Here is a 12,099-nt window from a genome sequence, read left to right as displayed (position 1 = left end):
TTAGCGCGAGTATTTATCGGAACCCATTGTTCGGGGTATGCAAGTCCGAGGTGTATAGCATAATTCCACGCAATTTTTTTTTGTTTAGCTGCGCATGTGCGAAGTCAGCGATGTTATAGAAAAAAAAGCCGAGAACCAAACACCTGGCGACGTCGTTAACACAGTGAACACAGCTTTGTGTGGCCAGTGACACCTGAGATGCAGCTGGCAAGATCACATCACACTAAAGGCCGGGTTTATAGAAAACGCAAGAACGCAGAAACGCAAGAAACGCAACTACGGTAAAAGTCCAACCTTAACTCTTCTACCAGCACGTTTATAAAATACGCAAGACATGCAATAACGCAAGAACGCAATGCAGAAGTTGTTCAACTTTCTACTTCTTGCGTTTTGGCCTTCTATACTGGTTGCTTTAGTATGTGGAAACTGAAACTGTCATGTAATGCATATAGAAGTCTCTGCGATTGTAATTATTCGTTACGCTTGTGTTTATTTATGTTTTGGGCTGGCATTCTTCTAGTGAATACAATGCAATGGAGGAAGCTGATGTTCTTGTTCAGCTTATCCAAAATTTTCCCTGCCTGTACGATAAGTACAACAAAGATTTTGAAAATAATCATGACTTATTTCTGAAATTTTAAATTTTGACGTTGGCGATGGCCGGCGTCCTTGCGTTTTTTATAAACGACTGTGAATTTCTTGCGATTGTCGCGTCCTGCGTTCTTGCATTTCTGCGTTTTTGCATTTCCTATAAACCCGGCCTAACCAGTTGCAAGACAAAGGCACGGGAGCTGGACGGCAATAGACGTGCGCGTAGATGCTATCAGGTAATGCGCGCAGTTTACGGGTACTGGCTAGCTTACGGGTACTGGCTAGCGTGGACAGTCTAGAGGGGTAGTATCTATTTTTAGCCGTCTTTTGTATGCCTGCCTGCTTACAGTACAGCGCTCGCCAAGATAAATGTGAACACACAGCGCCCAACAAAGTGCAACAGACTTGTTTTTCAGTCGATTTTACTCAAATTTTCGACTTTCTCTGCTCAAATTTTTCACTGTTTCTCAAAAAACGGTCGTATAAACGGAATGGACGCATCAGAGGGGGGTCGCATCGGCGGGATTCTACGTAGTTAGAACACAATTGAATATCCTTTACCTTTAGTTCATGTTAGTAAAAAATAGGTAGGGATTAAGGACACACAAATTAATAATTAAATAACATACTGTATTATGACATTAAGATACTATGAAAAATTACAGCTAATGTTTGTGCATAAGATACTGTTAATTTTTCTATGTTTTCCAGGTTTTAAGACGTTTCAATTCCTTTTGTTTTTCCATATTTTCCAGATTTTCCATGTCTGGGGGAACTCTGCTGTACCATTTAAATCTTAAAAGATCCCACAAGGCCGGAAAATGTAACTACCTAATACGTGTTTTGTTTACTTTCGCAATTCTTTATTTTGAGCTTCCGACTCTGAGCACACGAGAATGATTCATCGACTGAAAATTTTATCTGGCCCCCTACCCCTCCCCCGCAATCACGCCTGTGTTACCTTCAAGTTGATGGTGTAATTTTTGCAACTTGGGACGCCGCTGTACACGAGGATGTTTTCAGTGTGAGTCTTGAACTCTTGTGCAGGGTCGCTGGAGTCAGAGAAGTAGGCGATGGACAGAAGTGAATCCACCATCATCGTGCAATTCACCTCTGTAAAAAAAAATTCTGCCTATTACACTTGGGTGTAAGCCAAATCCAATCAAAAAAAAATGTATTCTTGGGATCAAGGCCATACTTTATGCATGCAGAGGTAATCACAGTGTAAGTAACCAATAAATAGTCTGGAGATTACACCCAACCGAAGGCACATGCAAAATAGTTTTTTTACTTCCAAACAAATTTGAATACAAATAACAAAATGTTCTCAAATACGAATACTGAATTACAGTGAAACCCTTCTAAGATGTTCCCACTTAAAAAGGTTTTCTTGTCAAGTAAGTTAAAAATAGTTAACTATCCTTTAATACTTTAAGTCACAATTTTTTGTCATAAAAAAACATTAACAACTTAAAATTATGCAATAAAATTTAATCCATCCTTAAATAACATTAAAATTTAGAGAAAGCATAAAATCTGTCATACTATAGAGACAAGAAATTGTTAGCCTAATAATTTGATGCCATGTTATCTTTAAAAGATTTGTGCAATGGGAGTGCATGACTTGATGTAAGTTTTTAGACATACGCCATTGCTAAGAACTTTTTCTGTTGAAGAAAAAATAAAAAATAAAATAAAGAAATAAATAAATTAAAAAAAATACCCAAAAAAGACAAAAAACACACAAAATTAAGCAAACAATTGCTGTTGTCAACAAGGTCGCACCTGTGTTTCTGTACCATGTGCGTCTCTGCCTGAGGATGGGAGCAGATAGCAGTTCCCGAAACGTCGCTTGTTTCTGTTTTGGTAAAACTATTGTGTTCGTTTGTCTTTTCGTTTTGTCGTGTTTTTGTCTCGTTTCAACTGTTGAGCTGAATTATTTTGGGTTCAATATTTTTGTGTTGTCATCATTTGTGGGTTCTTTTTCGTTCTCTTAGTACTTTTTTCTTTGTTTTTCTTTGTTTGTTGACCATATTCCTGTTACGGAATATTTTGTGGTGTTCATATCCTTGTTGACAACAGCAATTGTTTGCTTAATTATGTGTGTTTTATGTCTTTTTTGGGTATTTTTTTTAATTTATTTCTTTATTTTAGTTTTTAGTTTTTCTTCAACAGAAAAAGTTCTTAGCAATGGCGTATGTCCAAAAACTTACATCAAGTCAATTTGATGCCATGTTGAATAAAATAATTTTGTGATTAAATGTTCACTGTCAGGTGGTATGGTACATCCTAGAGAGTTGCAACAAGAGGAATGTTTTCACTCACTAAGTAGGTCACACTTCTAAATAAAATGACATCAAACGTACAAAACAGCAAGTGATACAAATGCATGCAATTTGAAGGAGCCCTTTATTTCATCATAAACTTGAGGAAAACATGTCACCTTTCATTTTAAAACCATTTATTTAATTTATATTAGCAACTGTAAAATATTATGTTTCTTTCACGGAATTTCTTTTAGAGCAATGCGCAAAATCAAATAGAACCATTTTATGAAAACATCAAAAACATAAACTGTCTAATCGTCTAATGCTCACAATACTCTGCATTGTAAGAAATGTTTTTTTCAAAGGCTGGTACATAAATCATTTTTAAGGTAAAGTAACAAAGATATATCTTTGACTGTAAAACCTTTTCCGCCACTTGCAACACAGTACTGGACCACATTTCACAAGAAATACTGCGAACTCTTATATGCCACTCATGGCTGTCTGAAGCAGAGGCTGTGCAAGTGATGAGTGGCGACGCACCGGCGGCTCACCTACGGCGAAGGGCACGAACCGGCCGGTGTAGCCGAGGCAGGACGCCACCTGGAAGCTGGTCGCGTTGATGCTGATCCTGTTCACGTCCGCGGTCAGCTCGGCGCTGAGGGCAGCCACGGGGCGGGTCCTCAGCACGGCGGCAAGCCCCGACGCGTAGGCACCCACGGCCAAGTCTGGGAACATCCGGTCGCGCGACGGTGGCACACGGCCGGCGGGCACCCCAGTCAGGAGCGTAGCCAGGGGGGGTTTTAGGGGTTCAAACCCCCCCCCCCCCCTTAGCGCCAAATATTTAATTAATTTCCTATTCATCACTCAACAAATTTCATATTAAAATTAATAAAAATTTTACCATTACAATATTTAAATTTAAGAACCGAAAACTGCTAAAATAGCACTATTTTACACCTTAAAATCCAAATTTTTCCGGGGGAATACCCCCGGACCTCCGCTTTAATACGGGGGGGGGGGGGGGAGGGGGCATGCTTCTTAACACCCCCCATACACAAATCCTGGCTACGCCACTGATCCCAGTGGACGGGACTAGAGGGGCCACGGTGGTCGAGTGATCAGTTTACTAACCTCCCAGCGAGGTGGTTCAGGTTAGATTCCCAGTGTTTTAACACTTGGATTTTTCACTGCATGTTTTCTCTGGGTACTCCTGCCAGCCCTGCCCATTTATTTTGTCATTGTCCCATTGCTCAATGTCTCCAATGATCTCAATATCAACAGCTGTTAAGCCTTAATTTACTAATTCATAGAAATTTCAATTTCATTGGCAATTTACAACCAGAATGTCAGAGGATTAAGGACTAAGTCAATTGAGTTCTTTGGTAATATTGTCAGTTCTCATGATATTATTTGCCTCACTGAGACTTGGCTCAATGCAAACAGCGTAACATCACACTATTTCACAGACCAATACCATGTTTGAATTGATAGAAATCCTCAACTAACCGAGAAGAAAAGAGGTGGTGGCGTTTTAACAGCCGTTAACAAGTCTAAATTTATCTCAGTTCAACCTAATTACACTTTTGATTCTCCAGGTATTGAAGCTGTGTGGCTGAAAATACAAATGTCTACTTTCAAAACTTTAATACCGGATACTACTCCAGATTTTTATCATAACTATTTCGAGTTTTTAGAAGATAAACTCTCATCATTTCAGGATGAAATCATGATTCTTGGTGAATGTACCTGGCATTGGCTGGATCAATCTTAACCCCTTTTATACAGCACCTACACATGACAACACTAAGGTACACCATTTACTTAATTTTATATCCATCCTCGGACTAAAACAGTGTAATAATATCCAGCCGTATATAAATACCTATTTTAGATTTGTGCTTAACCAATCTACATCTTTGTTCAGTGAAAAAAGCCTATGATGTTCTTATCAAAGAAGATATATATCATCCTGCTATATACATCAACGTCAAAATTCAATCATTCACTAAAAATACTAACATTTCATCAGTGTTCAGAAACTATAAAAAAAAGGTGATTTCCTCGGTCTTTATGACTGTTAAAAACCACAAATGGTCTGGTTTTTTACAATTGTTCTGATGTTAATGAACTAGTTGAAAAACTTACTAAATGCAAATCTGATAAAATTTATTCCTATATCTACCAACAACTTCTCTAAATTTCCTATATGGTTTTCTACAGATTAAATAAAAGCTTTAAAATCTAAGAAGCATTTACATAAACTCTATAAAAGAAATACGTAATAATCCCTATTACTATTCACTTTTTTCTTATTTTTGCAAATTAGTAAAATATTTAATAAAAAGGGACAAAATTTGATGGTATCAGAATAGTAATAATTATATTAAATCTAACACAAAACACAATTGGCGTTATGTCAAAATTATGAAATTACGAACAGCATGGTGTTATTACGAATGATCCTAGCATAATATCCAATGCTTATGCCAATTATTTTTCTAGTATTTATGAACCTGTTATTTGTATTCAACATCCATTGTCAACTACTATGTCCTAAGAGTCTATACCTGTCCTTACAATTTATGAAACCTTAGTGTACGGGGGTATTAAAACTTTAAAAACATCTAAATCCACTGGTCTAAGCGGCATTCCAAATTTCATTATAAAATGTTGCGCCCACTTATTTTTACATCTCTTGTTACATATTTTTAACACTTAGTTAAAAAACTTTCGTCCACCCATTTCAATGAATAATAGCCATAGTTATACCTAGCCACAAAAAAAGGCTCTAAACTTGATGTTAATAACAATCAACCTATCTCCCTACTTAATGGTTTTTCTAAAATTTTTTAAAAAAATAATTTTTAAATTTTTAAACTTTCAAATGAACAAAAGTTTATCAAGTAGGTAGTCAACATGGTTTCGGAAAAGGATTATTGACTACCCATGTTCAATACTGGTAAAACAGACATGAAATAGTGAACATTTTGGTATATTTCTAGATTTTGAAAACTCACCATTGTAATTATTGTCATCTATATCCATTCCATTTGAAATGCTTATTCCAAAACCCCAGACTGTCGGTTTGATGTCAGAGCCCAATATGCGCTGACTGTACTTGGTGTTAATTCCATCTCTATGTCCGTGGTAGATATAGACTGCTCCTCTTCCATCCCCACCACCATATGGGGCTCCGATTGCAACATCTGTACACAGAAACAATGTCGGTATTAGGGAGGTGTTAAGAAAACAGCCTAATATACATAAAAAGATGTTATAGTTTTACACAATACGAACATAATTATCATATCTTGCAATAAAACAACAGAAAAAATTAAATTGATAAAATGAACTAACAGTTACAGAATTGTCTAAAGACTACGCTCATGCATGCAACTTGAAGTTCCTGTTGCCCATTGATACGTTAATTTTTTTTCGGTGGTACAAAACTCTGCTGTAGTAAAATAACTTCAAAAATACAAATTCGTTCCGCAAAACAGCAAAACCTCTTATTCACGCTTTTCGGGGGAAACAAAGAAAAAAGAAGTGTAAATTGTGAGAAAGTGTAAATTCAGGGAAAACTCTAAAAAAAATCTTCTAATTTCCTGTATGTATTCATTCTTTAAAAAATACTTTAACTTTACAGTAAAGAAAAATTTAATATATACTAACCAACTAATATGCCATCAACAATGAAGTTATGCCAAAAATTTTAATTTACTATTGAATAAATTAATTCTTGTATTATAAGGTTGAATAAAAAAATATATAGAAATATGTGTGTTTAAAAATTTTCCAAGAGAGAATTTACAAATCAAACAAATATTCTAATATTGTGTTTAATCTCAATTTTAGTTGGTACCAGACAACTAGTAAATAAATATTACGAAAAAAATATTATTTTGCATCAATTTAAAATAAACCGACAACAAAAACATAACCCAAATATGAGACAGAACTAAAATAATGTACCGATAACTGTCGTCATAGTCCACACTAAACATGAAAGAGACCATGCAAATATTGTAGCAGGACAACACAGGAAAGTCATCAAAAAAAAACACACACACACATTGTGCAGAGCATTCTAGTGGCATCACTTGATCCTACTGAGAAGGTTGAAAAATCATCTTGGCCGCAGCAATTCTCCATCAGTGCAATACCAGTTCAAAATTAATTGACCATATAGCTCTTTATGTGTAAAAAATCTGAAAGTGAGCACAGAAAAATCAAAATGATGTTTTTATAAAACGGTTTATGTGAAACCAGGCTGTGCCGAGTCTGAACAATTTGGTTCCATAACGCTTCACCAACTATATTGGTCTCTGCCAGTCTATTCCGAACAACATGTTTCCATCAAACTAAAGGAGCCAACTCTCAAGACATTTGGCCACATTATACAAACAGATTCAAGGGTAATGTCTTCATGAGTCTTGATTATGTTTGAAAAAAATAGTAATTAATTAAAATGGTGGACAAGGGGAGAAAATCTGAGAGTGGAAACATCACTCATTGAGAGGAAGACTTCTGAACTTGAAGCCTGTTGACATTAATTATGCCCTGTGATACAAGTGAGGCTAATGAGAGTGCCCAGATAAAATCCAATGACAATTGAAATGCCTACCTTTATCCCCATGAGTATAAATCATAAATAAAGCCAAGTAGCATGTGATCTGTAAGTTTTAGGAAAGAAAACTGAGTCGCAGTAAGAGTGAAAAAACTCTTTATCACTGTTAAACTATACCTGCATAACCATCTCCATTAATGTCTCCCAAAGACGCAATGCTAGTCCCAAAATTGGCTCCATGGATTCCATCACCCACTATTTTATTCTCTGCCGTAACTTCCTTCATTCGTCCCTGAAAAAGAACAAGAAATATTTCAACACGAACGTGCACATACACATATCTAAGATTGGGGAATGGAATAGGATATAAAATATGTACCAGATAAATTTTACAATAGTATTTTACATTTGAGGATTTATTACTGTCTCCCGCCTTCGTGCCGGCTAGCCTTGGGTTTCAGCAGCTCCCACCACCAGAGCAGGCATCTTAAAATGAGTAACTGAATTGCAATGAGTCTCATCAACACACATATCATTAGGGTTGACAAAGTAGTATATCTGCTAGTCACCAATATCTTGGAAGGCTTTGTACGACTAGTCACCGAGCTTCCATAACACACATGAGCGTGCAGGACAAGAGGGATGGAAACGGAGCAAGGTCGCACTTGGGTAAGACAATAGACTCACGTTCCAGCCGAGATATCCTGATCTGGGTTTCCCGTGGTCCAGGGCCGGTGCAAGGTAAATTGGCGCCCTAGGCGAAAAACCTTAATTGCCCGCCCCCTCCCCCCCACAGGACACCCGAAAAAAAATTTTCCTTGCCTCAAACTACATCACGTAAGCCTAAGATTTTGTCAACAATCAAATGTAAGCAGGCTTGTGCTTTTTTTTTTTTTTTTTTACTTATTACAAATCATAAACAGGTCACCGTGGACTTAAAATAATTACTTATATCAATATAAACATTCCAAGCTGTTACAAAAATACATTTTCATCTAGTTACAGTAATCGTTAAACATATTATATGAGCTGTTATTGTGTCGTGCTGCGCCACCCCCAGCTACTTGGCGCCCTAGGCGGTTGCCTAGTTCGCCTATACGAACGCGCCGGCCCTGCCGTGGTCACCCGAAGTTTCACTGGGCAAATGCCGGGATAGTTCCACACACCTGGTCCTGGCTGAGGAAGACGTAAACCCGGCCCTCGTCCCACGCCGTCCCGCCGGGCTCCCTCAGCGAGTAGTGGGGGGCTCCCACCAGGAGGTCGTCGAGGCCGTCGCCGTCCAGGTCCGCAACGCACAGCGACGCCCCGAAGTACTCTCCCAGCTGCTCCCCCACCTTCTCCACCCGCACGTCCAGGGGGCGGCTCTCCCGGGCCGGCAGGGCGAACACAAACACCTGCGGCCACACAGACGGCAGCTTCGCACTCGCACCAGCACTACAACATTCCCGCTCAGCACTCTCATTCACCCGCGATCTCGACTTACTGCAGTATCACACACAGCAAAACAGAGGTTAACCGAACTCGGGTTAGCTGAAACCTGTGTTATCCGAACGCCTCCAACAGTAAATCTAAAACACACATACCATACCGCATTGGAATAATTGCACGGGCGTGAGGGGAAGGACATTGCTGCTTGAGAACATTGGGAGGGATGCAAAAAAAAAAAAAACTAGAATGTAATTAAAAATTTAATAGTAAATGTTAAGTTCTCTTGCAATATGTTATAATTGATACATGCTGGATATCACTGCCAAGGTCCCGGTGTAATCCGCACTCCCGGGTCCGACATCATACGACATTATTCTTGTGTGTAGACTGGTGTGCTGTTGCCAGATGTACATCTGCCTTACACACCGCACTGATGCCAGTTGTTGTATGTGTGGCCATAACAGTAATTGCCATAAATGGAGCCTACATACCGTATAATGTTTTAAATTCGTTTGAACTTCAAAACATTTCAGATTTTTATAATGTAATTAGATAAAAATAAAACAGTAATAGATGTGCATGGCTTAACCAAAAAATTTGTTAACAAAAATTCCTCCCCCCTTACCCTTCTTTTAGTTTGGTTATCCAAGGTTGTACTTTGGTTATTTTTGAAGCTGGTATGGTAAGTCAAAGCAATTGCTCATTAGAGCATAATGAAAAGAGCAACAATTAGATTGGGGCCCTCAATGGCTGAAAGGGCAGGAGGGAATATTGAACACCCACTCCTCACTATTGTGCAAGCATTCGTGAAGCAATGCTACAGTGCTGCATTATTCATTATGCTACTGACAGGCTGCTCCACACTCATCCTGCTGACCGCCGCTCCTCGTTAGAAACACGGCGACAATTACTCAGGCCATCTCCCAGCTACGCTTTTCCTAGACATGATGATACCTGTTTAGTACGGTATTGTGTGCTTCATTGTTTACTGTTATTGTTCCAATGGATTACAATTTTATCCAGAGCAAATTCTACAAATGTTCCACTATATCATATTTTCAATTTTCTGTTTTATAGCAAATTTTTTTTCAACAGATATATGCTACATATAACTGATATTTGTAAAAAGTTAGTCAAATATTTATAATGAAAAGTTTTGCCAAATACATAATTGCATTGTGGTCAGTCACTGAAAGTTCATTTTCTGGCCTTCCAAAGCTAGACCCGGTCTCACGTGCAAAGTTGTTTATTTTTTTTATTTTTCTCATCAATACTATTATACAAGGTCTATTTCTTACATTTTAACACAATACTTCCTTTGTATTTGTTGCTCTGTCACCAATGTTTTAAAAAGATGGTCACTAGGTTTAATATAATGGGTATATAAAGTCAGGCAATGTTAGTAATTACTAAGACTTGCATGTCTATACACTCATTAAATTAAACCTAGTGAGTATCAGTTTAAAATTTTGGTGACAAAACAACAAATACAAAGAAAGTATTGTGTTAAAATAATTATGAAAAAAATATTAAAAAATTAACATGATATGTGAGACCAAGCCTTACGATCTGCTTTCAGTATTCTTCCACCACATGCATAAATAGAATTGCTAGGAGCCTAGCGATCTGCAGGCATGCATTGAGCAAGGAAAATCTTTTTTATTTCTCATAAAATATAAATATGTTGTGACCATGCTAAATTTTATTCTAATGTATATACAAACAAAAATTAATATACCCATTTTAGCAGTCATCAAATTCGAACAATAAACTTTCTTTAAAATGTTAAGTCTATGAAACATTGCCAACTCAAATGGGTGTGCGCCAGTGTGTGAACACATTCTTTCATTTCCAGTTTACAAAAAAAAAAAAAAAAAAAAAAGATTTTTTTTTTTTATTGCTGATTTCAAATGTTTTCAGGTAAGACAGCATGGACTGAATATACATTGGTCTCTGAAACACTTTGGTTTTAAAATGTTGTCGGACATGACACCACTGGCGCTGCCTTACCACCAAATGTGTGTGTGTCATAATGCCTTTGTGTTCATTGCTAACAATTACCCTTCTCCAGTAGCGGATCCAGAGGGGAGGCTAAGGGGCTCAAGCCCCCTCCAAAAGCATCTCGGTCCACTATTGTTTTAGTGTTTGCCTTGATAAAGCCTAGCCTCAGCTGGGTCAAGCCCCTCCCAAACCAAAATCCTGGATCCGACACTGCCCTTCTCACATGAGCATAAACCATTCTCCCCTGATCTATGAGAAGTTTAGCATATAAAAGCCTATGTTCATGTAATTATAACTTTGGCATTAACACAATGTCAAATTATTGGAATTAATTTGGCAAGTAGGATTGTGGTATTATCACCCTACAAACCCGGCATGGTTGGGTTGTTTGCATATGAATTTAAATGTTTATATATATTTACTGGTTTAGCAAAGTTCATCACTTTTTTTTGTTCACATTTCAACAAAAAACTATGCAGTTAAGAAACATTTTCAAATTTTACATCAGGGGTTCAGGAAAAACATATAATATTACATACAATTTCTAAGGAAAAAAAAAAATGTATTACTTACATAATTCTTAAAAGGTAATAATCTCACGTTAGCACTTATTATATTTACATTCTTCTGTTAATTACTTGGTAACAAATTTTTCACTATCTTTGGGAAAGTTCAGCACATTAAAGAAACTTATTAATCACGTATAACCACGATTTTATGCAAGGTTTGTGATTATTCTTTACTTTGTAAAGCCAGGAAGTGCACCAGCTTGTATCCAAGATTCATACACTTCAAGTGAACATGTTGAGTGTGAGCTCTGAAATTTTAAGTATAAACTTTCCAAACCTTCCCACGGAGATTGCCCGCCCGCGGCGCCCCGCTCACGTACAGAGTTCCTGATGCATCCGCTGGCTTTTTGAAGAACTTGCCAGAGCTGACAGCATAGCCTGCAAGCATTCGTCAGTCAACTATTCACATCATTTTTACTGTGCACAACAATCTAAAAAATGAGTCAGTGATCTAAATAAGGGAAATGACAGTAACTGATGTTTATGTTAACAAATAATGAGTTATTTCTGAGTGTTAAGTAATCTTAAATGGTTTGTTCATGTCATGTTAATACCTCTCGCTTTGCATCCCGTTTGGCGGCCACCTTAAGATAATGAAATTCAATGCAAACTCAGTGCTCCCCAGATTCCAACGGAGCACTTTTAAGAGATTTAAAATGAAAATTCATTGAAT

General features: G+C 37.4%; 1 protein-coding gene across 1 annotated transcript in view; it reads right to left on the bottom strand.

Annotated features, from left to right (window-relative positions):
- Positions 1-12,099, bottom strand: part of LOC134533042 (integrin alpha-PS5-like) — a 65,649-nt gene that overhangs the window by 28,034 nt on the left and 25,516 nt on the right. The window contains exons 8-13 of the mRNA XM_063370211.1: positions 11,704-11,804; positions 8,595-8,822; positions 7,606-7,720; positions 5,879-6,067; positions 3,413-3,586; positions 1,553-1,704 (exon numbers count right to left, since the gene is read on the bottom strand). Of these exons, the coding sequence (XP_063226281.1) occupies positions 1,553-1,704; positions 3,413-3,586; positions 5,879-6,067; positions 7,606-7,720; positions 8,595-8,822; positions 11,704-11,804 (959 nt within the window). The remainder of the gene's footprint in view (positions 1-1,552; positions 1,705-3,412; positions 3,587-5,878; positions 6,068-7,605; positions 7,721-8,594; positions 8,823-11,703; positions 11,805-12,099) is intronic.

Source organism: Bacillus rossius, chromosome 6 (assembly GCF_032445375.1).
Source record: "Bacillus rossius redtenbacheri isolate Brsri chromosome 6, Brsri_v3, whole genome shotgun sequence".
NCBI lineage: Eukaryota > Metazoa > Arthropoda > Insecta > Phasmatodea > Bacillidae > Bacillus > Bacillus rossius.
Note: the sequence above shows the minus strand (reverse complement) of the source record. Positions and strands in the feature narration are given on the sequence as shown.